The 26,666-nt window shown below is 56.2% G+C and overlaps 8 protein-coding genes across 8 annotated transcripts; 4 read left to right on the top strand and 4 right to left on the bottom strand.

The window, feature by feature from the left end:
* Positions 1 to 33: 33 nt before the first annotated feature.
* B0I36DRAFT_75631 (P-loop containing nucleoside triphosphate hydrolase protein) lies at positions 34 to 4,086 on the bottom strand. Its single transcript, XM_046163324.1, has 4 exons — positions 3,768 to 4,086; positions 2,764 to 3,704; positions 870 to 2,707; positions 34 to 774 (listed from the first exon to the last, which is right to left on the bottom strand). Exons 1-4 carry the CDS (start codon positions 3,828 to 3,830, stop codon positions 398 to 400), a joined length of 3,219 nt encoding a protein of 1,072 aa, XP_046017232.1. The 5' UTR covers positions 3,831 to 4,086; the 3' UTR covers positions 34 to 397.
* An 805-nt stretch (positions 4,087 to 4,891) lies between these two features.
* On the top strand, positions 4,892 to 6,513 carry B0I36DRAFT_346130 (translation initiation factor 3 complex subunit L; the record flags this gene model as incomplete). The annotated part of the gene is made up of 3 exons (XM_046156422.1): positions 4,892 to 5,200; positions 5,308 to 6,348; positions 6,430 to 6,513. 3 exons carry the CDS (start codon positions 4,892 to 4,894, stop codon positions 6,511 to 6,513), a joined length of 1,434 nt encoding a protein of 477 aa, XP_046017231.1.
* Positions 6,514 to 7,631: 1,118 nt separating this feature from the next.
* On the top strand, positions 7,632 to 8,644 carry B0I36DRAFT_75625 (uncharacterized protein). Its single transcript, XM_046163323.1, has one exon. The coding sequence runs from the start codon at positions 7,787 to 7,789 to the stop codon at positions 8,483 to 8,485; it is 699 nt and encodes a 232-aa protein (XP_046017230.1). The 5' UTR covers positions 7,632 to 7,786; the 3' UTR covers positions 8,486 to 8,644.
* Positions 8,645 to 13,169: 4,525 nt separating this feature from the next.
* B0I36DRAFT_75576 (uncharacterized protein) lies at positions 13,170 to 14,652 on the top strand. The gene is made up of 2 exons (XM_046163322.1): positions 13,170 to 13,698; positions 13,757 to 14,652. Exons 1-2 carry the CDS (start codon positions 13,285 to 13,287, stop codon positions 14,405 to 14,407), a joined length of 1,065 nt encoding a protein of 354 aa, XP_046017229.1. The 5' UTR covers positions 13,170 to 13,284; the 3' UTR covers positions 14,408 to 14,652.
* A 1,095-nt stretch (positions 14,653 to 15,747) lies between these two features.
* On the bottom strand, positions 15,748 to 16,462 carry B0I36DRAFT_315552 (uncharacterized protein; the record flags this gene model as incomplete). The annotated part of the gene is made up of 1 exon (XM_046152890.1): positions 15,748 to 16,462. The coding sequence occupies exon 1, from the start codon at positions 15,985 to 15,987 to the stop codon at positions 15,748 to 15,750; it is 240 nt and encodes a 79-aa protein (XP_046017228.1). The 5' UTR covers positions 15,988 to 16,462.
* Positions 16,463 to 16,994: 532 nt separating this feature from the next.
* Positions 16,995 to 19,166, bottom strand: B0I36DRAFT_359711 (uncharacterized protein; the record flags this gene model as incomplete). The annotated part of the gene is made up of 2 exons (XM_046158180.1): positions 16,995 to 18,697; positions 18,776 to 19,166. The coding sequence occupies 2 exons, from the start codon at positions 19,164 to 19,166 to the stop codon at positions 16,995 to 16,997; spliced, it is 2,094 nt and encodes a 697-aa protein (XP_046017227.1).
* A 3,235-nt stretch (positions 19,167 to 22,401) lies between these two features.
* On the bottom strand, positions 22,402 to 23,041 carry B0I36DRAFT_236488 (ribosomal protein L37ae; the record flags this gene model as incomplete). The annotated part of the gene is made up of 3 exons (XM_046149468.1): positions 22,402 to 22,465; positions 22,575 to 22,739; positions 22,992 to 23,041. 3 exons carry the CDS (start codon positions 23,039 to 23,041, stop codon positions 22,402 to 22,404), a joined length of 279 nt encoding a protein of 92 aa, XP_046017226.1.
* A 1,291-nt stretch (positions 23,042 to 24,332) lies between these two features.
* B0I36DRAFT_315544 (saccharopine dehydrogenase) lies at positions 24,333 to 26,196 on the top strand. The gene is made up of 3 exons (XM_046152889.1): positions 24,333 to 24,653; positions 24,744 to 25,817; positions 25,895 to 26,196. The coding sequence occupies exons 1-3, from the start codon at positions 24,599 to 24,601 to the stop codon at positions 26,050 to 26,052; spliced, it is 1,287 nt and encodes a 428-aa protein (XP_046017225.1). The 5' UTR covers positions 24,333 to 24,598; the 3' UTR covers positions 26,053 to 26,196.
* The last annotated feature ends 470 nt before the right edge of the window (positions 26,197 to 26,666 follow it).

Genomic DNA, 26,666 nt, shown 5'->3' with positions numbered 1-26,666 from the left:
GGAGCTGTATGGCCACCTGATCTCTCTTTGTTGTATCTAATGGCGTCCTAAATACTGCTTTTCGGGCATTTCAGAATCAAGTTTGAGTACATATCCTGCAGGGGGTCTCCAGCAACGACTTTGTGTCAAATGTGCAGTTTCTTTGGCTGTATGCACTCACTCACCCACGCTACTGCCGAGTCTTCTCTATTCGTAAGTGACAAAGCGGGCTGCTATGATTATTGCTTGACTGCGCGCGATCCAGCGGCTCATGTGTCATATACTTTGAGGACTGAAACCATCAAGAAACTTCATTTTCCATGCTTTGCATCTCCTCTCTTCCCTACAAAATCTTTTGTATTCTTTTCATCCTGTCCTGACACTTGCCTGGCTGGCTCTCTGGCTGGCCAGCCTACTACTACCTCTTCAGCGTCTTTTGCTTCTCGGCAGCAACCCTGACGCCCTCGACCAGCAGGCCCTTCTTCCTCCGCACGCCGTCCATGTATCGCTTGGCCACGTTCTCCTTGTCCGCCAGCTCGCCCAGGTCCTCGAGGTCGTCCTCGGTAAAAGGCTGCCAGAAGGGGTCCTGGTCGAGGACCTCGAACCCGGCAAAGATGAGCTGCGGCTGGGCGGCGCCCGAGGTGCGCTTGCGCATCTCGTCGGCGAAGCCGAACGACTCGGCCACGGGGAGCAGGGACTGGATCGTGAAGAAGGGCGTGCCCTCCTTCATTTGCTCCGAGAGGACGCGGCCTCGGCGCCGGGTGAGGACGTCGTACACGCGACCTAGTACTTCGGCTGTTGTGGGGGGGAGAAGAAGAAAGGTGGGAAATGGTTAGTCGTGTGTGCACTTTTTAAGGTCAGGATTGCAGCAAGGGAGGCATAAGACTTACTGCTGGCTTGGATCTCGCAAGAGTACATGGCGAGCATGAGCCGGGGCGACCAGTCGAGGAATCCTTGCCGTATCGACTGCTGCACCGTCTTGATGACCTCACCCGTCAGTCTCCCCAGGCTGTCGCGTGCCGAAGCCTCCTCCTCGCCGCCGGTCGAGTTGATGACCACGTCCTCGATGACCACGGCGATTCCCTGCACCGGCTCGTGGCACAGCGGGCCCTGGTTCATGGCGAGCTGGAACCCGTAGGTGATCTTGTCGCACAGGTGCTCGGCCTTGAGCTTCTCGTCGGCCGCGATGCTTGCGCCGCCCGTTGCGGTGTCCTTGTCTGTCGTGACCTCGCTGAAAACCTTTGGAAAGATGCCGTCCTTGGTCGCGTCGATGAGCAGGTTTGGACCTATCCGGCGCGGGCCAAATGCGGCGATCTTGTCGATGATGCCCTTCCATGCTTCCTTGCCCTTGCCCTTTTCGAGAACTCTTTGAAGTTCTGTCTTGAGCTCCTCCGGGGAGAGGGTCACTCCTCCTTCCTCGGCAAGCACGTCCGCCTCGACCTTGTCGATCTCACCGTTGCTGTCTTCTTCCTGTGTGTTATTCTCGGTCTTGGTCTCCGAGTACAAGCGTTTGATGGAACCCGAGTGCTTAAGCAGGAACTCGGTCACCTCAGCCGGAAGAGGACGAGCTCTCACTGTGATGGTAGCCTGCTTGGAGCTCGTTGTGCCCACAGCAGCACCCCGGCCCAGATCCTTGTTCGCAGGAGGCTTCATCTCTTCTGCTCTGACGATCGTCTCCCTGTAAGGGACAATGGGTGCGCCAGCTTGGATGTCGCACTTTGCGAAGCGGTCTTTCAAGTCCGTGAGACACCGCTCGAGATGCAACTCTCCGGCAGTCAGCAGCACGTGCTCGCCACTTGCAAATTGCTCGTACTCGGCGCAAGGATCACTTTGTACCAGAAGGCGTAGGCCTTCAATCATCTTGTCCAAGTCGGCAGGATTGACGGGCTCCAGGGCTACCCGGACGATAGGGTTCCCGGCCATGTTGATACCCGCGAGGTTCACTGCTCCTTCAAGCTGGCTACAGAGCGTGCCAGACTTCAAAATGCGGCCATCCAGCCCGCCGATGCCAAAGACCACACCCGCAGGGACAGAGTCAAGGGACTCAAGATTCCGACCCATCAGCATGTAAAGAGAAGTGACGGTGACTTGCTGTGGTTGCGGGGCGGCGTGGGGGTCGGCAGGCGAGAACTTGGGCGGTATCACGTAAATCGTGTCGCCGACGTTCAGAGTGCCAGAGAATATCCTCGCAAATCCAATCAGGTGCTCCGGGTCAGCTTCCTTCTCTTCAAGCTCGGGAACATGGTTGTCGATGGAGAAGTTGTCGAGCGCTGCTGTCAAATCGTCACCACCGTTTGTCTCCGCGGCCTGCGCGCGCGCCAGCTCTGCCCGCTTCTTCCGAGCAAGCTCTCTTGCCTCTTCCGCGCTGAGCTGACCAGCACGCCGCTTGTTCTGGGGCAGCTCGCTTTCAGGCACCGAAACCATCTTGCTGACGTATGCCACTACGGGTTCGGACTTGGCTGTCTTGAAATCAACCATGGCGTTTTGGATATTCTTGTCAATGTGTTCGAAGCCTGGCGAGCTCTTGAGGAGCTCTGGCATTCTTTCCGCCTGTGCGGTCTTAGGGGATGGGAGAGATTCTACTACCGATACCAGCAGCGCTGTAGATAGCGGTAGCCATGAGGCGAAGAGGGTCGTCATCATCAGCCTAGGGTCCTTGGACCTTGCTACATGAGGAGGTATCGAGATTCCCAAAGACTTAGTAATTTTCTCGAGAAGGACAGGGTCACTATAGCAGTCGTTAGTCACAGTCTTTTTATAGGGGACTTTTTGTGGCACACATACCCTCTCCCATTATCCCCACCGGTGGAAGCCTGGTAGATGGCCCAGACTTGTTCTAGCACAAGTTGAACAAACATGGGCTTCAGATTCCTGCCCTTGAGATGCTTGCGGCCAAGCACCTTCTTCGTCTTCGGGTCGAGGTAAAAGTCACCCCACAAGACTTTCTCCATGATGCTGCGTTTGATGCCCAGTTTCTTTTCGTATAGCGCAGCAAATTGACGGACGGTAAATGCCCAGCCGTCGATGGCACTACTGAAGATGACGTTGTTCCTTTCTGGAGCAAAGTACAGCTCGTCGTCGTCCCGCTCCTCGAACTGTAGCTCTCCCGCCTCGGTTGTCTGATCAGCAATGGCGGCCTCCTTGGCTGCCAGAGCTGCAACACGCTCCTCCATCCGTTCTCTCCAGTTCAAGTCCTCCTCCATTCGCTCTCCCTGGAAGAAACTGCCGAGCACGGCATTGACCTGCTCCAACAGCTTGCTAAGATGTAAGTAAGCCTCGCCAGGCGTCATCTTCAGCTCGGTGACCAGGCGGTCAATCTTGTTGATGACCAATATCGGCTTCAGCTTTTCGGTCCACGTTTGTCTCAGGACCGTCACGGTTTGACTGCAAACTCCCTCGACAGCGTCAACCAGCACGACAGCACCGTCGCAAAGACGTGAGGCTACAGAGACCTCGCTGCTAAAGTCGATATGGCCGGGCGAATCTATCAGGTTGATAAGGTACTCCTTGGGGACTGGAGCCGCGTCAGGTGCTGGCCTCCTGAGCATGGAGAAAAATAGCGAGATGGCCGACGACTCCATGGTAATGCCCCTGATCTGCTCGTCCGGCCTGGAATCCAGGAACCGGATCTTGCCAGCTAGCTTTGGTGAGATGATGCCATTTGTGGCGAGCAGGGCGTCGGTCAAGGATGTCTTTCCATGGTCGACATGTGCCAGGATGCAGATCTACAGCGTGTCAGTTTGGAGTCGTAGAACCGATCTCGCATGCGGGACCAAGTCCAGGCTTACATTTCTGATGTCGTCAGAGTGTTGCTGCAGCTGTGCAAGCTTCTCTGGAGTGACGACCGGCATGGTGTCTGTTTGTTTTTCGACACTAGTCGAGCAGAGCAAGGTGTTGACGAAGCTCGAGCGGACGGGGCGGAGCAAGGACGAAGTGCGATGGAGGTGTAAGTCGCTCCGTCGCAAACAAAGGTCTTCCTATGACGAAAGACGGCTAGTGGCTCGAGTTGGGTTTGACAGCCTGAAAATGGACACCTGCAGGGATCTGGCAGGTGATGCAACAGGCTTTTGCTGCACGCTGGTCACTTCTGTCTCGAGTAAATATGAGGTTTATGCCTAGACAAGGTCTGGAGGAAGAGAAAGTACTTTATATATAACGGTTGATGGCTCCTGTATAGAGTGAAGGCAAGAATTGCAGTTACAATAAGGTGCAAGGTGCAAGAATGATTTGCAGCCCACCTCCCATGTCCAATGAAAATCCCATCTGCAGGACCACTTTCGCATTCCTCACAGTATCTGTAAGCAATGGGTGTTGGGCTCGAGAACCATGTGATGTGAAATGAATCATAGTTGCTGAGTCTTGATTTCACTCCCCAGACAACATCCTGGACGTTACCGTCTGGAGCTTGACACCGCAGATTCTACAGCTTGAGTTGGATGTAGTGTTGGTACGACTCGCCCAGTGTCTCTATCAAAAGTAATACATAAAGCTACTAGATCAACTCAAAGAGTAGTCTTTACCAGGATACCATTTACCAATTATCGAGAGCTCATGATCAGCCTGAGGAGGGCCGGGCTGAGTCACTGGTTGTGACGATTACCCCGCGGTGCATGGGCAGGAGCTACCGGGAGGAGGGAGGGACCTGCCTTATCTTATCGGCCTTCCGCACAAAAACCCTATGGGTAAATCTCGGTTGCGCTGCTCGTTTTTGCAGTGTCCCGCCCGTCAAGCGGCCCTGCCCCTCTCCGCCGCCCAGTGAGGGAGACATCGCCAAAAATTACACGCCCACCCAAAACACCCGGCCGCCTGCCGCCAACTCGCCTCTCCCCTTCCCGGCCCTTACGCATACGACCCCGCCCTCCACGAAGCGACTTGCCTCTTAGCAATCGACCGACCCGGAGCCCGAATCATCATGAGTGGAATGAAGGGCAACGCGCCCTCGCGCGCCCTTGGCGACGACAGCGATGTCGAGGAGGAGGCCCTCGTTGCCGACTACCGGGAGCAGGTCCAGTATGAGGACGGCATGGAGGACCTCGAGCGCGTCGACTCTCTCACCATGGCTCAGCAGACCGACGACATCCAGTCCAGACTCGTTGCGGCCGCGCAGCCCCTCGATTTCTCTGCCCCTCTCGAAGTCAAGTTCCAGAGCTACGACTCGTACTGCAACCTGTTCCACTTCATCCTCAACTCTGAAGGCCCTGTCGACCTTGAGCCCCCTTCGGTTAGTCGACAGCACCCCCATACTTTTGGAAATGGACTTGCGCGGCTTTGATGCAGCTCTGTTGCAACCCCAAATACACTTGCTAACTCTGGGATCCATCATGATAGCACTACTGGGCTTGGGATGTCATCGACGAGTTCATCTACCAATTCAACTCCTTCTGCTCGTACAGATTGAGACTTGCCAGGCAAACAAAGGACAATGAGGAGGAGAGGCAGATCCTGCGCGAGAACCCCAACACATGGGGCTGCTACAGTGTCCTCAACGTCCTGTACTCCCTGATCCAGAGATCGCAGATCAGCGAGCAGCTCGGTGCCATGAAGCGCAACGAGGACCCCACTGCCGTCGCTGGCGAGTACGGCAACAAGACCTTGTACCGCATGCTTGGATACTTCTCCATCATCGGTCTACTCCGGGTGCACTGCCTGCTGGGTGATTTCAGCTTGGCGCTCAAGACTCTTGACGACATCGAGCTTAACAAGAAGGCCATGTTCGCCCGTGTCATGGCTGCCCACTTCACGACCTACTACTACGTTGGTTTCTCCTACATGATGATGCACCGCTACGCCGATGCGATCCGCATGTTCAGCCACATCCTGGTTTATGTTTCGCGGACAAAGAACTTCCAGAAGAACGCCCAGTACGACTCGATCACCAAGAAGAACGACCAGATGTACGCGCTCATCGCCATCTGCGTGGCCTTCCACCCCACCCGTCTCGACGACACCATCCACACTGCCCTGCGGGAGAAGTATGGCGACCAGCTGCTTAAGCTGCAGCGTGGCGGCCCCGAGTCGCTCCCCATCTTCGAGGAGCTCTTCCGTGCTGCTTGCCCCAAGTTCATCTCCCCTGTGCCCCCGGACTTTGAGAACCCGGAGAGCAACGTCGACCCCCTTGAGCACCACCTCTCTGTCTTCATGGACGAGGTGAAGACCAACATGTGGAGCCCTACAGTCAAGTCCTACTTGCGCCTCTACACGACCATGGACCTTAAGAAGCTCGCCGGCTTCCTTGAGGTTCAGCCCGAGGAGCTGCGTTCTTACCTCCTGGTTAACAAGCAGCGGACCAAGCAGTTGCGGTGGGCTGACCAGGGTCTTCTGGACGGCGAGTGGGTCAACGTCAGCGACCTCGACTATGCCCTGCAAGGAGTAAGTTCCAAGAATCCCCTGGATATGCTTGGCAAGGAGTCAATATTGGAAGTTTTCCCCATGCTAACCATGTTGTTCTAGGACCTCATCCACATCTCCGAGGCCAAGGTTGGCCGCAAGCTCGTTGACTGGTATCTGCGCAACCTGTCGCGGACTTACAACTAAGCTGTTCAAGTGGCCCACAGCGACTTGGAAGCAAAAAGACAAGGCCCCTACTTTCATGGGTCATGGCTACCCTGTCACGTTAGCGACGATGATCACTTTCACATGATGCATACGCCGTGTTCGACAGGACAGTCGCATGCTGATGTTCATTACGAATGCATTTCAAGGGCGTCAGGGGTATTATCACAGGCGTGCCATCGCCGATAAGAAGTCCAAGTTTGGATTACTGGGACATTGCGTCTCACTGGCAAGCACGTTTTCGCGGCCACGAGAGAGGGGAAAGAGTTAGAAAAAAAAGCCGCGCCACGATGAGTTGCTTGATGGCGAAGCGAATCGTGGAAAGGCCGGCAGCAGATGGTGACAAATATAGTCAAGACAATTGGCCATCGTCAAGGTGCGCTAGGTGCACCAAACCAAGATGGCGAATGGCGCACAAATAGTAGATATTGGAGCCAAAGCAGTGGATGAGAGCTATGAAATTCAAAAGAATAAAGTACAAAGACATAATGACTGCCCTTTATGCATACCTTGACGTGTGAAGCTAGCCCGACCATGGAAACGGCGTGACAATGACGGTTTGCGTCTTGCACACTTGCACGGGCTCCAGACGGTGTCCAAACCTCATGGTTGCCAGACTGTGTCGCGGTTCCAGTTCACCAGCAATGAGACTGGGTCCTCACAGATCCCGCTGGGATGCCAGGCGATCTTCGCCTAAAGTCTTCCTTGCAAATACTGCGTCGTAGTGCAGCATCGGCTTTGCATGAGGAGTATGTTGGTTGACGACATCGGAAAGGGGGTGAGGTAGTAGTGCAATGCACCTGTGCGCTCGTCTCTCACTGCTTGCTGATAGCTCAACTATGCAGCTCACAGGCCATCTAAACTCGCGACCAAAACTATTTCGCGGCCGTATGCATGCAGCTTGGTCCGCCTCGTTGGCGGGATTTAGACGGCATGATATAATCATGTATTGAAGATGCTTCGCTGCCAAAAGTTTAGATGTTTCCCAGCCTTAGTAAGCGTACCATTCCCATGGAAGAAGATGTGGGCTGCTAAGCCCGGGACGGCTGTAGCCGCTGGTGTATTTTGTGGAGCCTTGTGATTGATGTCTGAAATGTGAATCGCACTTTCTGCTCCAACGTCTGGCATATCTTGGCAACATACTGTTTGCTCGGGTAGTGGCTGGCTTACTGAGCAAACGTGAGCTGACAGGACCAAGTGGCTTGATTTTCTGGAGGGGGTTGAGCATTCCCCAAGGCCCTTCCCGGGTCTCGACATGTTTTCCAATGTACTGTACTGTGTAGGACTTCCGTTACGCTTATCGCACTTGGCAGGCTCGCGGGGCTTGCCGTTCGGGGGTACACCTCAAGATCAGCGATCCGGGATGAAGTTCCGTAGCCAACCTGTCCAGTGGCAGGCGCATGGCCTTTGGCCAAGGAATCAGAGGACGCGAGCAGCTGCCCACATGCTCTGTGCAACAGCTCTCCTTGGCAGAGCGATTCGTCACCGCTCGGACGCCAGCTTGAACCCTACGGTTGTGCGCCAAGCTCGCCAAGCCTGTGCTGCTGTGAGGGCATCCATGTCTTTGTCGCCGCCAGCCTGCAACCCTAGGCGGGGCGGGCCTGCCCTTTTCTTCTTGGAGGGGGTGGGTGGTCGGTGTCTGTCTCTCTGCCTGTTGATCGAGTTCCCATTGTCCGTTTCTTTCCTTCTTTTCTGGGTATATAGAGGGGCGGATATCCCGGAAACGGCAGCGCACGGGAAAGACGGCTGGGGGAAAAGCTTGGTGGCTGCGACAAGCCGCCTAGTCCGGCTGGGCAATTCTTGTCGCCGTCGCCAGGAGACAATGGCAAAGCCGCTTCGCAGAGATAACAAATGGGGGTGCGCAAACGCCGATCGCCTGGCAGGCAACTCCCAGAACAACGGCTTTCTCAGTCCTGCCGATCACCCCTGGGACGCCGGGCGTGCTTGCCCGTGAGTGCCTTTGAGCCCGGTGGTGGCTGAGGTCGCTGGCGGGACCGTGCTGGCAAACCTGCCACAAGGGGTGTGTGTCTCGGCCAAGTGCTCGAATCCTCACGGGCCAGGGATCCAGTCGTTGCAGCACGAGCCCCAGAAAGACGCCCGCCCTGGTCAGTTGGAGGATCAAAGAAGTTGCATCCTGCGCGGGCCCGGGCGCGCCTGGGATAGTCGGTGACGGGGGAGGATAGGACAAAGGCACAGTTAAGCGCGAGCCGACGATGACTTACGAGGTCCTGTGTAGAGGGGGAGAGGGAGAGAGAGAATGTGGCTGACTGCCCATGCCACGCCGAGGCAGCCATTACGAGCCCGGTTTGGGACGGCCAAGACGCCAGTGCAGGTTACAGCGCATACACCTATGCGGACGACGCCTAGGGTTTGCTGTGTGCAGAGTCCGAGTCAACCCATGTGCCGGCGATGTTGCATGGGCGGCACAGGATTGCGAGGGCGTCGTGAAGATGTTCTGCTTGCTGTCTGTTCGAGGCCAGCATCAAACTAGCTGTTTCTGTTTGAGACGGGCGGGAGCCGGCACGTGGCATGACCGAATGTCGCTAGTTACTAAGGCAGTTGCGGGGGACAGCAGCATCATTTGCAGCAGCTGCCGTTCCGGTGTCACTGGTGCCAGACCAGGCACTACTGATCAGGTCCAAATTAATCCGGCCCAAGCCCCCCCACCAAAATTGGCTGCACAGTACTTGCACACGACAAAAGGCCACAGAACCGTCAAACGAGGTCAGAATCGAGTAGTAATTATTGCATTTTGAAGCTGGCGATGGCGGCTTCAATATTTGGTGTATCCTCCGCGCGCACGGGCCACTGCGCGAAGGCGACGGTCCATTGTAGTGAGGACCTTTGTGATCAGCCGTTCCGGCACTGCTGCCCACGCCGACTTCAAACACTCCTCAAATTGGGAGGTATCACCGTCGTTTCTTTTGAGGGCCATAATGTTTGGAAACAGTTTTACTAGCTGGCGCTTCATTGAGGCCCAAATGTGCTCAATTGGGTTGAGATCTGGCGAGTGTGCTGGCCAGTCTGGTAGTACCGCAATGCCCCTGACGGCGAGCCAATCCATAGTACTCTCTGCGCAATGAATTGCTGCATTATCCTGCTGAAATACCTGCCAATCGTCGTATATTGGGATGAAGCCATCGCGTAATGCCTTCTGATAACTCCAGGCCGTATAGCCCTTCTTTCGCTTGTTAGGATCTGGCTGCGGTTCGCGCTGCATTATCACCAACTCTGACCGGCACCCCACGCCGTTCTTCAGGTATATGGCACCCCAAACCATAATGGATAGGTTCGCCTTAACGTGCGATTTAAGGTTAACGAACTGGTCGTCCCATTTCTCGCTTGGGAAGCGGAATACCCATTGCGCGGGTGCGTTCGTGGAGTTCTGGCAGGACGACTCATCCGTGAAAATCACCTAGATCAAGTCAGGATAATCCCACCAACTTCACTTACACGTACCTCCTGCAATTCGTCGACTTTTGGTAGCCACTCTCTTGCAAATGCAAGCCTAGCTCTTCGTGCTTCTTTAGATAGCGGAATCCTCTTCTGAGCTTTCCACTTACGTAGCTTAGCTTCGTGAATGATGCGCTTTATAGATGTCTTGGAGATCTGGAAGGGCATGGCTTGTATGATCTCTGGCCACGTCGCTTTTCGCTTGCGTTTGACGATAGTTAGTACGCGCCTTCTCTGGGCATTTGTGAATCCATTGCGACCATTCCGAGGCGATTTGGCTAGGTTGCCGTTGTTTTTCCAGTCCGAGATAATGCGGGTGATTGTTGACTTGGAGGCCCGCGTAAGCTCGGCAATGCGGCGGTGCGTTACACCTGCGAAATGGGCGGCGCAGATAGCTGCTTTCTTCTTAGGAGTGAAATCCTGCTTCGGCAGCCTATCGGCGCACACTCCAGCAACAAAATCATCCATGATAACCTCAAAATGCGCTCGAAATGGTGGTTTTGAAGAAGGGAGGGTTTGCAGGTGGCGCGACGCGTTCGCGTCGGTGGGGTGGTTGGGCCGGATTATTCTGGGCCCCAACTGTAACTAGACGGCCGCCATCTCAGACAGATTTCTACTTCTAGAACCACCGATGGATGTCTTTGAAGAGCCCTGGAGGCGGAATCGACAGGGCCTTCAGGGGGGTCCCCTGGCCATTCCAGCTCGACAAGGGCCCAATATTGGGCAGCAGCAGCAAACCAGGCGGTTCCGCGCGCGTGTGTGCTTCACCACCTTCACCGGGGCCGTCCACGGGTCCTGCCTGGCGTGCACTCTACCCACAACTCCACCGTCATCTGCCGTCAGGCCCGAGCTAGCCTGCTTGGCCCTCTCTTGGGCCGCCTGCTTGCCTGCCGTCAAATGTCTTGGGTGCTTTCTTCTGTTTTTTATTTTTGTTTCTCCTCGCCATGTTCGGCTTTCCGTAGACAAAAACCGTCTTTAACCAGCTTCTGCAAACCCTCGCGACTCTGCCATACGTCCATCGACTCACTCTGCCGACTCGCTGACACACAGTGCCACTCTGAGCCGGACACGCAACCTGACCATAGCCACAACAACCCGCTCTAGCTTCCGCCTCCTGCGCCATTGAATCTCCCGAGAGGGCATTCATTTCTTTCTGCGATTGGACCAAGATGTAGGTGTCACGTCTCCAATAAGTCTCCTGTTCATTGTCGTACCAGTGGCACGAAGCAGCTTGGAGCGCAGCCTAGGCTTGTCCAGAACGAGACATACGACATGCAGTGGACGAAACCGCCCCAAGTGTCACGAGATTGGACGCCTGCTGCATGTTCTGCTGTCCCTCTACGCACCTACCTGCAGCGAGGGCCTGGCCTGCGCATGCATGCCCAGAGATGTCCGACTCGCGACGTCACTCGCTTGGCTTACAGAATCGCATCGTCTTTGCTTGGTGGCGGACAGCCATGACTGGTGGCGCAAAGCATGCTCTCTGTTGCAACCAAAGCCTGGCCCGAGCGAGCATACACATACATTCTTGAGCTGACGGTTCTCCCTTTGTGCCAGCACAGTGCCCCCGACCGGCGGCTACATTCGGCGTCCTTCATATCTGAGGTACCTTACGGCACATACATAGACACAAACGGTCGCCATTGCTCTCAAAAGACTCCGGTCCACGACAGCCGACTCCATTAACGAACTCGATCTTGCTTGGATTCTCCACAACACGCAACCCGACGACCTCGTGCTTGTGAGCAACCCCCAAGCGGAACCCTCGCCAGATGTCTTGAGCTGCGAACTAGCCTCCTCCGCCCTCTACCTGAGGCAACGTGAGTCAGGTGTTTCGACAGACAGCTGGCTACTCCCCAGGCCATAAGACCGTCCACAGGATATTCGAAGTCGTCTGCGAGAATCCTCAACTGCCCACCCCAGCCTGGCATGTCTCTGGACCGAATCGACGAATGCCACGACGAGGCTGCACACGCATTTCCAGCGTTGCCCGCATACCTCTCCAAAAGCCTCGTACTCGACGACGCACCCCAATCGCCGAGTGCAGAAGCGCGCGAAGATGCACCCAATGTTGAGGAAGCTCGCCGTTCAGGTGTGGTGAGCAACCAAGCCGGGCCCGAGGCCAGTTCGGGCAGCCCGAAAGATGCAGGACGGGACGTAGAGATCGCCAGCGAAGCGAGCGCCTCGAGCTCGGACGACGTTGCCTCGAGCCAGGCCAGTAGTATCGGCCCGCCGTCACGGAAGACTTCGGTGTCGTCAATCACCTTTCGGTCCACGTCAATCACCCTTCCACAAGGCTCGAAGAAACCACACAATCCCCAGCGCATCAGGGCATCGTCGCCACCTCACAGGAGGTAAGTACGCAGAACGCTTTCGTCAATCTCCTGCCATTGTGATTGCTTGCTGCATGTTCAAACCGGCGTGGTGTCTTCTCTGATGTGTCGGGGCCACTTGAGCTCTGCTGCAGCAAGACGTCTTCTGCCGCCCAGCCAAGAAGGACCATGGCACGATTACCCAAATGGAGCCCAGAAGGTGCCGAGCCATGAACGCTGGAAGTTTCTCATCATCGCCGTCGCCCTGGCATTGTCCACTGCAGGCAGGAAGAGGGCGAAGAGGGCGGCGGGGTATTGAGGATGTCCGAGAACGAAGCAGGGCCGACCCGACCCCGGATCGCCGAGTAGACCATCCGCATCGAGAGATGCCATGTGCCGGCTCCGGCGTGGCGTCCCCCAGCAAGAGTGGAGGGCGCGGCCCGCGGGGCCTGGAGCCTTCCAAGGTTAGCGGTGGCAGCAAGTGCTGCTGGCCTGGCCGCCCGGGGCCTGCACCGCGCCTGCCTGTCGAGCCAGAGGAACGGGGTGCCCGCTGGGCCGGCCTGGTCCAGCTGTCGTGGCTTTCGGACCCGCTGACCTGCCCAGTCCCTCTCCACCACAACCACCACACCCCGCTTGCCCATGACTCCATCCTCTGACCAGACGATGGCGCAGTCCTCTGGGCATTCAACCAGCCAAGCAAGGCCCTCAAATGAGCAGTAGGCTTCTTTCCCCCGCCCCCTTCCACACCCTCCATCATCCATAGAGCCCAGCTCGCGGCGACGAACAAGACACAATCCCTCGGCAATCCCCAGCTTCGTTAGCTTCTACCTGCCGGCCCGCCCATCGTACCGTAATCACTCCACCAGGCCACCCCCTTGCACGTCACAGCTTCCTCTACCTCCGCCCGCCGCACATTCTCCTGCTCTTACCGCTCGAAGCGAGCCACCGACCGACCACCTCCGGCGCAGTGGAGGTCCCGACAACAGCAATGGCGACCGAGACACTAACACAATCGCGGACCCAAAGGTTCAACTCGCACGTAGCGTTCGACAACATCCCCCTGGGTGAATCGACCGAATACAACCCGATTGCCTTTACCCTCAATGTCCGCCATGCCGGCTACCAGTGGCGCCGACGGCACCGGACCTTCATGGTCGGCGTAGACGACAATGCCTATTCGGACCATGCCCTCCAGTGGCTGCTCGACGAGCTTGTCGACGACGGCGACGAAATAGTCTGCGTGCGCGTCATTGAGACCCAGATACGCCTGGCCGACAAGGCCTATCAGGACGATGCGAAGGCCTTGATGGACTCGATCAAGGCCAAGAACACAAAGAACCACGCCATCAGCCTTGTTCTTGAGTATGCCGTGGGCAAGCTGCACAACACATTTCAGCATCTGGTGCGTCGCATAACATCTTCCAGTCTTGCGAGCCAAAGGTTGACTAACAGCCATGCAGATCAAGATGTACCAGCCCTCCATGCTTATTGTCGGAACCAAGGGACGTAGTTTGGATGGCGTGCAGGGCTTCCTTGTCAATCGCAGCTCCTTCTCGAAATATTGCTTACAGTATTCGCCAATTCCCGTTGTGGTGGTCCGCCCAACGGAGAAACGGGAAAAGAAGAAGCTCAAGCGAGCGGGCGACCCTACTCGACAGAACTATATTCATCTCCTAGGTGGCAACAAGCACGAGGCCGACAGCGAGAACAGCAGCTTGTACAACCTCGAGCCAAACATTACAGCAGACGAAGAGGCTCATCGAGTTGCCGTGGCTGTCGGATTGCCTGCGGCTTACGACCCAACAATCAAGAAACTACCCCAGGATCGTGTCATTGGCCCTACGAGCCGACGTTCCGTGGGTGAGCTTCCGAAGGAAACCCCGCAGATCCTTGCCAAGGGTGGTGTGCCGGCCGAGAGGCGACCTGGCGAGGACACAGACTCGGAGGAAGAGGAAGAGTTTGAAGTGGAATCTGGTGAACAGCTCCTCCGGAAAGAGCAGTTGAAGAATATGGAGCACAACGAGGGTGCTGCGCTGCGGCGGCATGTCAGCTCCGGATCGACCGATAGCGACGACGAGACCTCGGTCCCCGGTGGAGCCAAGACGAGCTGAGCGTTGCATGTCGAATGTTTCCTGCACATGGTTTGCGCTTTTCATTGTTATGCTTCGTGTCAAGGGAGATACCAGGCTCGCTCCACAGAGCCACTGTTCTTATGCTGGTCACACAGGATCTTTATATTTCGTCGGAATGGCTGCATGATTCTTGGGAAGATGGTTCAGGCGTTGATGGGGTTTTAGTTCTGATTCGACGATGCATTTTTGTCCGGCAACGGTTCAGGCGACTGGACCCCATTAGAGCAATATGGCCGGCTACCGGGATGTACTTTAGCAAACGGCGCAGGCTGCACATGGAAGGCCCAGACCGAGACACATTATTCTCTCGCCTCTCCAAGAATACGATCACTTTTTAGCATTGAAGACGCCACTACCGGCTGTGCACAAGACACGTGGGAATGGCTCTCATCGGAATCAGTATCTAGCAACAAGCTCGCCGGATAACTTAAATGACAGGCCTTGCTACCAGGTCTCACATTTCGGGTCATGGATGGTTCGTCCGGCAACGGACAGGTGGCAGGCACAGGTCCGGGCCCGGGCCCGGGCCTCAGGAGAAGCTGTGAATGTACAGGGTCTACACTTGCATGGAGAGTAAGATATACAGAGAGCGAGGGCTCGTCTGTAGCTACATATCAAAACCCCATGATAGTGATTTACGCCTGGAGCCGTCAACCTCACATATACCATTTCTCCGTTCGCAGGCAAAGGCCGGCAGAGGCCGGCAGAGAGAGAGAGAGGGGGGGGGGGGCGTACAGTGCGGTCCTAACCCTCTACCTTTTACTTTGCGTGGGTGTAGGATTGACGAAAAATCAGACAAAGAAGTGAAAGAAGATTGCTGAGCAGGGAGGGGGAGAAATCCCACCCGCCTGGCCAGACTCGAGGCTGCAATGCGGCCTGTTCGTGGCGTTGCTGCTGCTCGCTCGTAGCATTGATCAAGACTGGTCGGATGCTGTCTGTCCCGCTCTGAATTCGAAGTTTGGCTCGCGCGCGGTTTCTCATGTCCTTTCCATCACCCTGTCCCCCCCCCCCCTACGGCGGGCCGTATGTCGCACGCACCACTGCCCACTCTGCTCTCGGTCCCGCATCAAGGCTTGGTCTCTCGCGGTCGAAGAACATAATTGGCAATAAAGAGAGAGGGGAAGAGAGCGCACACAGCGTCTATCATGGGGCTCTTTGATCATGTGGAACCAGGACGTCCTCGAGCCAAGCAGGGGAACAAAGTCCCAGCCAACCAGCCAGCCAGTCAGTCAGCTGCATGAGCTTCCGGCTTCTTGACCTTCCCTTTTAGTCCGCGCGGTCGTGGCAGCAGGAAGGAGAGACAGCCACCACACACAATGTCAAAAAAAAAAAACAAGGAGGGGATCAGAGACGAGAGATGCCGGTTCTCTCGAAGCAAGAAAAAGAAAGAGTGGCCATGGCACACACGAGTGAGTGGTGTATGTGGTCAACGAGTAGTACTCGCACACACAAACACACAAACACATGCGCACGCACGCCATACCAGCGCCATACACGCACATACAATTCCCCACGGCGGGACCTGTCAAGGACGAGGCCTCACAATGCGAACGCAGCATAGGTATGAGAGCATACGAGCATCGAATGGTTTGTCACAAGAGAGAGAGAGAGAGAGAATGAGGACACTTGCTCGCGCGGCATACGGGGGGGAACGAGCAGTGCACGCGCCAAACGAGACGGAAAAGAGATAGAGAGTGAGAGGGAGAGAGACGGAGAGAGAGGGAATATGTAGGCAGTAACTATCTAACGGCATACCCAGTAGAAGCAATTGGTTAAACTCAGGCTCCGCTAGCGAAAAAAGACTGGCAGGTGTGGTTCAATCTAGGCACGCTGAATAATGATCAGGACTTCACGGCTCTTTTCGTTCAGAAAAGAGAGAGACTGTCTTGACGATAAGGAAATGGCGCCTTTGAGATTGAAGAAGGAAAGGAGAGAGAAGAGTAGAATCGGAAAAGGCGAGCGGTGCCACTTGGTTTTGTTCTGCTTTGGTGGCTGGGCCACGCACGGTGGGGACTGGGCTTTGCACTTGACCGCTTTCCTAGAGTGGGGCTGCGAGGACTTTCTTTGCAGTTTTCTGTGCGCGATGAGGCTCGTACCAAACCGCGACTGCCGGCAGTATGTCCTTTCCACTTGGACGCTCGTCCGCTGGAACAACAGTGAAATGCATGACTAGGATGGTATCAGTTGCTTCACTCGACATCATGTTCACACTTTGCCTCGATTTTCCCCAGAAGATATACAGTTGACCGTCTTTTCTTGAGTGTAGCTTAAAACATGTTGCTATTTGCGTCAAAAGATGCTGCTGCAGGTCAGCTCCCGATCCAAGCGATCGCCGAAGCAAAAGATGACACGCCTCCGTGAAATCCAAACATGCCAGGATGAAAAATTACAATGCTCGCTTGCGAGACGGACCAAGGGTATTGCAAACCAGATCCCGTTACGCCTATGATGATAACCCAGACAGATCCCAGCTATTTACCCAACTCCGATGAAAACGCCATCCATATGCCTGAGTGAATACTTCCAGGGCTCGTAACTTCGTAACATTGTCGCACAACACCGTTCTTTAGCCTTTGAGCTCGGCCACGGCTTGGGACACCTCCTTTGATGCAATCCTTTCGCAACGCTGGCGAGTATCCTCGGTCAGAGACCGTTCGAGCGAGACTTCTTCGTACAGCTTTCGACTAAGGTCACGATTGATGACTGCATACTGATCCGCTGTGATCTGTCCAGACTTCCAGTGCGGCTTGAGGGCGTTCTTTACAATCCCGCTGATGCTCTCCTTGGTTTCGAATGGCAAGTTCATGCGAGTGGGTGAGATGGCGTCGGGGGCCGCTGAGAGTGTGGTGGCGACATGGCTCGGCGTCTGACGACGCGGACGCGGCTGTCGGATTTCGAGTGCTTGAACGTTGCCGTTCTTCTGTGGTTGGTGTTGGTGTTGCTGCTGGTGTAGCTGCTGCGGTGCGTGTTGTGCATGCTGCCGCGATACAGAATGTGACCGAGATCGGGTCTCCGAATCACTGTGATCGCCGCCGTTTCTCGTTGGAGACCCGTTTCGGGTTGGGGAAAAGTTTGCCGGAGGGTATATAGGCTCGATGCGTGAGCACAAGGAGAGCGGGGAGCCAACTCGCTCACCGATCGTTCGTTGTGGTGGCGGGGTCAGTGAGAGCGCACGAGGGGTGCTATATGCCGATGCAGCAGGAGATGTTGCGGGAGAGGATGGGTCAGGGGCTGATCGAGTGTTGCCGAGCATGACTCTAATGGTCTCGTCCTCGGAGCTAGTGCCGACCTCGACCTCCTTGAGAAGGTTAGACAGGAATGAGGGGACCTCGCTGTCCCGAGCCTGCGCGGCAGGTGGACGGCTGCTCGTCGATGCTTGTTGCTGTTGAGCGTGCGGCGCCGATGAAGTGGTGGCTTTCGAGGATGAGCCCTCGCTCTGAGTCGGGACTCTTCTCGTGCGGGGCCGCTTGAGCTTGCGCTCAACCTGCGGCGGCTCGACCGGTGAAGCAGTTACGGACCGCGACCTCCGGCGCTTGCGGGTATTGGGAGTTGTTTGAGCTGGGATGCTGGCCTCCATGGCCTTGTCAAGAGCACTCCACGCTTCCTTTTCCTCCCCTGTCTCCTCGGGAGGAGGCGGTGGAGGCGGCGCAATCGGTCGCGATAGCACGCCAGACAGGTTGCTGGCGAAGACGTCATGAGCTCCGAGGCGGCTCGCGATGTTGAGGCGTTGCTGCCACCTCTCGTATTCTCGTCGCTCGCGCTCTCTCCGCTGTTGGGATCGCCGGTAGTTTGCCAACGACTCGTCATCGTCATCATTATCAAGGTCTATGCTCAGAGCATCCCAGACGTGGCCAGCAAGTTGACCCCAGGCACCCTGCCACTCGTCGGATCGTGCTCGTCGGCGAGCCCGGCGCATGGTTGCCTGGGTGCGTGGAAGATAGTCGGAGCGATGATCACTTGAGCCGGCAAGGTTGGCTGCTGCCACACTAGGGTCCTCGAGCTGCTGCGCGAGGAGCTCTGCACCTTCCTCGGTACATTCCATGCAGAACCAGTGGCCGCGAGGGACGCTATCGAGTCCTACGCAGTACGTGTGGTACGGTGCATCGCAGCTGTCGCAGAGCAAGAGCACTTCCTCGTGATCAGCCTGGTTGCAAATCGGACATGGGCGTGGTTCCTCATCGTGTTCGGGATTCTCGTCTAGCCATGCTTGCGGGTCGAACTCGGCTATCTGCTTTTTGTCTTCGACTTTGTACGAATGTAGCTTGGTACCTAGAAAAACAGATGCGGAGTCAGTTTCGAGGTCTCTCAGAGGTGCATCTGGCTTCTTGCAGCGTGCGGGATGCTTACCACCGACGTGATCATAGACGTGCACCAAATGGAACGCTTGGCGGCAGATGGGGCAGCTGTTTGCTTTGCCGGTCCATTCTCGAAGGCAAGCATCATGCAGAGTGTGTCCACAGACATCAATGACGGCTACTCTGTTGTCTTCGTCGTTACTGCTGTTGCTGCTGTTGTTGTTGATGGTGATGGTGTCTGGCTGCTTGGAAAGGCTAGCTGTGAAGACAGGTGCTGGTGCGAGGCTGCCATTTGTCGCGTGGGTTGTCGGGCTGGTTGAGCCTGAGTCCGCGGCCGTGGGCTGTAAGTCGTCACCAAGTAGTGGCGGCTCGGGTGCAAGGATCGGCGGAGGAGGAGGCTGCACGTCTAGATTTTCTAGACAGACGATGCACTGGTCAGCCATCAGAGCTGGAGATGATGAAACCTCTGAGCCCGATAAATGACATGAAAGTGGCTTTGTCGACAGATGTGCAGAGACCGTGCCCGTGTTCTGGAGGCGTGCAGAACAAGAGCGGATACTGAGGGTCGAGGCGCCGAGCACGGGTAGGGCCAGGCAGGCGTGTGAGTGGTGGTGGTAGTGGTGGTGCACTGTTGCAGGTGGGCGAGGAAGAAAGTGGGCAAATGACGGTGCACGGCGCAGGGAGGATAGGTTGGGGGGTCGTCAGAGTCGAGTCGAGGACTGAGAGTAGGCGGAAGAGAGCCCACTGATGGCGGAAGGGCTGAAAGGATTGGGTGGTGCCTTGCTGGGGCGCGTGCAGCAGGACAAGTGGATGCAGGCAGGCCAAATGTCTCTCGAGTCCCCTGGCTGGAGGGATGTTGATGACACACGGCAGCTGAGGCAGGCAGGCAGACTGTGCTCAAGTGGTGTGTAGCTCGGCCAGGTGGACAGTGCCAACAGGTGTGTCAGACGAGAACGTTCTCTGCTGGCAGCAGTGGCGAGGAGACAAAAGATGTATGATTGATGTAATGGGGACGGGGCTTGCTTGACGAGCACGCTGTCGTCAGGGGCTGGGTTGCGAGGCAGAGGACTCGGCCGTGCGAGTGCAGACAAGATTTTGGATAGAGGACTTTGGAGAATGTCAAGCCGGGACAGCTGGGCAGGATATAGAGAAAAGTACGGACAGAGAGAGGAGGAAAGAGGAGATGGGGGCGTTTTGGGGCTGCTGGAACGAGATCGTGGAGGCAGCGTGAACAAAGTGAATGAATGACCTCCTTGGAGGCAGGCGGCTTGAGTGGAGGCGGGCCTGACAGCAAGAGGCAGGCCGCCAGGGTGGGGACACCCAATGCTAACCCTCCTCGCTCGCACTTTGGGACCGTCCAGTGCTTGCCAGCCAAGCCAAGCCCAGGTGCTGTCTCCGTGGGGCTGCCTCTGCTCAGTCCCGGCCAGGCGCCACACGCGAGGCGGCAGAGCTGTCAGCGGCAACACGATACTTGTTCAGCAGGAGTCAGCCAGAGTGGCCAGGAGGGCGGGCGGGCCGAAAAAGGGTGCTTGTTGCCTGAGGGAGTCGACGAAGACGCGGAGCCAAAACTGTTGTCCCCAAGCAGCCAAGCCCCTAGATAAGCCAAGGGCAGAGAAACAGGCAGATAGACAGTTAGATCGGAGATGACAGGTACGTAGTCGTGCAATTACTTCTGTTGCACGCAAGGGGCCACGAAAAGAATAATAGCAGACATGCGGGTCCTGTTCTGGAAGTCACATCTGATCTCCGGTGGGAGCATTCATGCAGCAGAAACGGATGGCGTCAACTACGCTACTCTTCTTGGAACTACACAGAGGCGGGATTGCAAAGGCCAGACGGGGACAAGCAAGGTACCAGAGCCCACTGCAAGCCCGAGGAGCCTGCAGATGGATGATGATGCATGCGCATTCGCTCTCCGTCCCATCCATGCATCCCTCATGACTCTCGAGCTCGCGAACCAAGGTCACCACGGCCAGGCTCGCCTCTCATTGGGGGAACAAGCCCAAGATGACAGGCTCCTCAACCTCAGGTGAGAACGCCTGGGCGGAGCCCCGGTCCTGCACGGGTGGTGGAGCCCTCCCCTTCCGTCTCGTCTCACGGGAATCATCAGAGACAGGCATGTAATCACTCTACGGTCCATGTATGCGTATGGCCGATGTGCCCAGGTGAGTACACGTCCTTGTCCGGCGCCGCCGCAGGAAGAGGACACAGGATCCAGTGGATTCGGCAGGTGGCAGGTGGCAGGTTCCCCAAGGAGATGCTTGCACGTGCGAGCCGCCCAGCGTGTGCCTTGATGGGGGTTATCACAATCATGTTTCACGGCCGAGCATTCGGAAGGTCCAAAGGGCTCCACCCAGGTTGCAATCTGCCAAAGCATTTCAAAGCTGGTGATTTGATGGCCTCCAGATCACCCAGCTCAGGTTATCAGCAAAGCCATTTCCTGGAAGGATTAGGCAGCTGGCCAGATTGGCATGACAGAAGCCCTTTCTCTTCTGGAACTGATTCCGTGCCGTTGTGAGTCAAGCAGCACACTACAGGACCTGATTAGGCGCGGCCGTGCTCTTTGCTCCGCCGACCTCCATCACCTGACCCTTGAACACAACCATCACGTTTGCAAAGGCGCGACCATGTGCGGGCCGCAGCAAGAAACAGGCTGTGAGGCCACACAACGCCACGTGATGCGGCTGACTCTTCGCGGGATAATAGTTCCCTCACCAGTGATCCGGAATTTCTCTGACCGATTCTACGAATTGTGTGACAGATTTTAAAGCCTCAGGCTGACTAGTGTGGGTTTCCAACCACCTGGTCAGGCTGAGAGATCCACTGGTGGAGGACGCCGCTGCATGACCCCGTCGTTGAACAATGCAGTGAAGCTAACAAAAAGCCTGGACATGGAAATCCCTGGGTCACGATAGACGATGGGCGGTATATTTTACCCACTTCAGGCACAAGACCGAGCGTCGTTGGGTGCTATTGCATCGTTTCGCAGCGCCCGAGTGGTGGGCTGTCACCCATGAGGGCGGTGGACCTCGAGTTCGTCGACATAATCGACAGATGTCGGCAGAGTCGAGCGCTGGCATGTTTGCTCTTCCGCGAAAACATAGTACTCGCAACAAACTTGAAAAGGCACTTCCTGTCCGGGGTTTGGGAGGACTATTAAGAGCAGCACACTAAGCGAAAGAGCATATATAGTACTACGGCAAAACACACGCAGGGCACCATTAAACGATAAAGCTGGGTATAAATCACACGAGATACAATGCGGATGGAGGCTTTAAAATGACGTCTGCATCCCATAATACACTGGACTGCAGCCTCACAGCTGGGGGCGCGAGCATGCCCAGCATCTGTCGACATCATTGCCGGTTCTGTGGACTAGCATTCTGCCCACTGGACACAGCATACAAAAAAGACTTGTGGCCGCCCATGTCGATTGCTTGAGCGCAAGACACGGCAATCGTACGAGGTCGACCACTCTCAAGGATTGGGTATTTGTTTGTGAATTTGTTGATTCTTTTGCTTGTGATTGACCACCCACGTGGCTTTCATTTTTGCCCGCTATGGAGTGCGACCGGCGGTCTTCGTCAATCGTCATGACCCTGCGGTATGCGTAGATTCCGTTTTTCCCGTTACACCGAAACCAAATGCAAAAGACACCATGAGTCCCACGCCATTCCTCTAAACCTCCGCGATCTCCCTCAGTCTGCGCAGTGTCGATCTCATGGCGGCAGCGGCGGGAGTGCTTTGAGGGAGGCCAGTTAGTGATCATCTCTCTGCGGCGGGGGAGAGGCTGGGCGGATAACGGGGCACAGTCGACAGGAACGAGGTGGTGGACGGAGGGATCGACATACGAGACGGTGTAGGCACCACCGGCGACGGTCTTCTTGCAGGCCTTGCAGTCCCAGATACCGACAGCGTTGCGGCGGACGGTGGTCTTGCCGCAGAATGTGCAGGTGTACTTGGCGTGCTGGGTGATTTCCATCTTCTTCACCTGCTTACGCAGAGAAGCACCATATCTGTATTACAGAGACGAACTTTGGTCAGCCTTGCCCGCCCTCCGTGTAATTGCAGCCGACTCGCGCAAGCATCCGCAACCCGTGATTGAATTCATCGGCTGTTTGTTCTTGTTCATATCGCTGCCGTTGTCGTGATTGTTGTGACTTTACGGGCGTGTGTCGAGGGCGATGTGGGCGGGAATTCATCCATTGGCGAGCAAACGGGTTGCGGCTGCGGCGAGAGTCGTCGGGCTGTTCGAGAATGCTACACACCTGGTACCGTATTTACCGGTCACGCCGACCTTCTTGGTGCGCTTCGTCATCTTGTCTGATATGTGGTGTTGTCGCTCGGGGGAGGTGTTGAGTGACGACGGAGTGTGATGGGTGGTGCGCTCTGTCCAAAGTAATCGCTGCGGGCCTCACTTCCTGCACTTCCCAGGTCTGGCGGGAAAATTCGAAATTTGAGAAAGTGTGCAGCAATTTAGCGAAGTGGGTGGTCCATGCCGACTCTGCACCGCCACGGGTAGGAGGCTGCTGTGGCTTGCCTGGCGGGCCCACTCGCGCATGTGCAGCGAACGTGGCTTGAGTGGGAGCTCTGACCACAATTCATCCGCTCTGGGTGGAGTAACGCCAGGTTGAGGTCCTGTCCTGCCAGCCCAACACATCCAGGTACCGCCTACCACACGAAAGGTGTACACATTGTGAGATCCATCTGCCGTTAAGCAAGAGGGCCATTTCTAGCCATCAGAGTTTCTTGTTCAAGAAGTGTACATCGCAGTCTTCTGCTTTGCAAAGGCAGAATCTCTGGTGAGGGGCTATATAATATCTGTGCCGCCTGCGTTGCCCAGGTGTGTTTGTCATTAATGCGAAGCCCTCGAGCACCAGTTCTGAATTGCAGCCCTTCAGCTAGGAGATCTCCTAATGCCAAAGGTACTCACTTCCAGCCGCAGAGTCGGTCACTTGCTCCCACGCTGGTTTAGGGAGGTGGAAGTGGTAACCGTGAAACCTTATGTAAGAAGCTTTCCTCGTTACCTGCCCTGTTTCAGTGTTACACAGGCGCGATGCCGTGCAGCGATCGACCCCTGACAGAGATCGCCAGTCAAGCTCTAACCGCATCAAGGGTGTTCCGAGGCATCATCTCAAGCTAGGTCTTCTGCAAGCTGCCCTCCTGAACAACTCAGCTTCAGAACAAAGGTCCTTTGCCAGGAGTGTTTGATCCAGCCTCTGGGAGTCTCCTCAGGTGCATGTGTGCTACAGTGACGGCGCAGCCGAGGTATGGGCGGTCTTGGTACCGTCCTCTGCCAGAGAATGGTGACTTGTTGCCAAGAGTACCCGAGACATTCCGCGTGCCTTATTGGCCAGCTTTCCGCACATTTTCACAACGCGGCTTGTGTTTCGTCGTAGTTACGGCGAGCCCGGGGAGTGAAGACGCAACGTGCAGGATCTTGAGTATTCGTTTGCTCTAGAATGGGAAGTGTCGCCCGGACCGCGTTAGCCCCTCGCCTGGGGGTTCTTCATAGCCCGGGGTGGGACAATGCAACTCCCCGAGCCCGATCAACGGCGCCTTGACAAAAAGGAGTCGAAACAGTCCGCTCGCCACTCTGCTCCCAGAGCGGACAATTGCCCCGACGCTGGCGCAATCACATGTGCCCACTAGCACGACGGCTTGTGTTTTGAGACGGAGCTTTGATGTGTCTTTTATAATTGTCCCTCGCCCGCTGGTGTGCGCCTGGCGAGTCGCGCTTTGTGTCTTGTCCTTACTTTGACTTAGCTGCTCCAATTTGGGCCGACATTCAAAGGTTGCCATTGCCAGATTCACCCGAAGCAGCTGAAGCCAACGGTGTAAAGCATTCGAAAACGGGTGACACGACATTTCTGCCATGGCGTTCAAAAAGCACGACCGCCAGTATGACGTGGTCGTTTTCGGCGCCACAGGTACGTCTGGCCGCGGACGCCTTGTCACGGCCCACGCTATATTATTTGGTTGTATATCTGGGCACGTTTGGCTGACATAACACACAAAAGGCTACACTGGGTTGATGACGGCTGAGCATATCGCAGCAACGTTCCCCACGAATACTCGGTGGGCCGTGGCTGGACGGTCGGCCGACAAACTGCAGCATGTCGTGAGCGAATGCCAGAAGATCAATCAGGATAGGCTGGCCCCAGCAGTTGAGGTGTGCAACCTCAATGACGCAGATCTCGCCCAGCTGGCTAGGAAGACATGCGTCCTGATTTCGACAGTGGGACCCTACGCCAAATATGGCGAGCACGCGTTCAAGGCCTGTGCCGAGGCGGGTACGCACTATCTTGACTGCACGGGCGAGGCAGTATGGACGCTAGACATGATCACAAAGTACGAGGCGACGGCCAAGCGTTCCGGGGCATGCCTCATCAGCCAGAACGGCGTCGAGTCGGCCCCGTCCGACGTCATGGCCTACGTACTTGCGCAGACCATCAAGAAGGAGCTGGAAGCAGACACGGGCGACGTGGTCGTCAGCGTTCACACGTTCAAGGCGAAGGCCTCTGGCGGGACGTTCGCCACGGCCCTGAATCTCTTCGAGAGCTACGGCCTCCGGCAGATCGGCGAGTCGCACAAGCCCTATGCACTCTCACCAGTAAAGAGCAGCGAGCCCACGCCTAGAGCCTCGATATTCTCCATGTTGACCGGACTCTACAATATCCCTGTGCTCGGAACTGTCTGTACCTCCATTGCGTCCCGCACAAACGCCGCCATCGTTTTTCGCTCATGGGGTCTTGCAAAGAGCGAGCCTGCTCTTTCGAAGCAGTATTATGGACCAAAATTCACGTACCGAGAGTTCATGCGGCCTAAGAGCAAGCTGCATGGCGTCATTATGCATTACGGCATCATCTACGCTGGGCTGCTTCTCGCCTTTGTGCCGCCCTTTAGGGCCCTTCTCCGCCGCTTTTACTATCAGCCTGGCCAGGGACCCGAGCGCGAGTCAACGCACAAGGATCAAATCGAGCTTCGCGGTGTGGCAACACCCGACTTCTCCGCCTGGGAAAGACAACCGCCCGCGGGGAAGGCTAGGCAACTCGCTTACGCACGAGGCAATTGGAACGGCAGCATGTATTTGTGTAAGTGACGAGACATCGATTGATTCCCTTTCGCTTTTGGTTTCGAGGGATCGCCTTGCTAACACATTCTGGCACAGTGACGGCGATGTTGCTTGGACAGGCAGCACTTACAATGCTGGAGGATGATGTGCCCATGGTGGGAGGAGTGTATACTCCTGCGACTCTTGGCCAAGGCTTCATCGACAGAATTGACGATCGCGGCTTCAAGATCGAGTCTGAGTTGGTTGATGCTTGAGATGATTGAGATGGTGGATCGTATGGCGAGCCCGGCGGCGCAGCTAGGTATCTCCTCCAGCTTCCGCACAGCTCGGTGTAACAATAGACTTCTGCAACCAAGGTGGCCGCAGAGGCTCTCGCATGAAATCGCATGTGATTGAACTGAAAATTGTGAGACGATGTGTCTCAATCGCCACTAACCTAAATTGAGAAGCCCGTGGACTGCTTAAGACACACCAGTGCTGCTCCCGTGGTGTCTGCAGCTTCTGATGTGGTCTGGCAAACCTGGTAGACGTGGGGCAGCACCCCCGGGAAATGCAGCTGCAGACGCTTTAGTGCAGCAGAAGGCACGAGCTTCCGGGGCCCACTGCTGCTTGACGTCAACGTCTGTTCCCTGCAGCGCCGTTTTGGTACTCACCACCATCTGCAAAACGTGATCCTGGCATCACAACAACCGCAGCCTCCCAGCCCACCGACTTGCCTGACGACTTGGGGACCTCTCCAGACGCCCCTCACAACCTCCACCGCATCGCAACCGCCGTTGTTCGCGTCAGGTTATGGGCAGTCTCGTAGTCCGACAATTCTGAAGATCTCGCAGCGGCGACCATCCCAGAGCACAGTTAGAGCATCGGC

Source organism: Microdochium trichocladiopsis (assembly GCF_020744255.1).
Source record: "Microdochium trichocladiopsis strain MPI-CAGE-CH-0230 chromosome Unknown B0I36scaffold_2, whole genome shotgun sequence".
NCBI lineage: Eukaryota > Fungi > Ascomycota > Sordariomycetes > Xylariales > Microdochiaceae > Microdochium > Microdochium trichocladiopsis.
The sequence above is the reverse complement of the archived record's forward strand: the minus strand, read 5'-3'. Positions and strand labels throughout refer to the sequence as shown.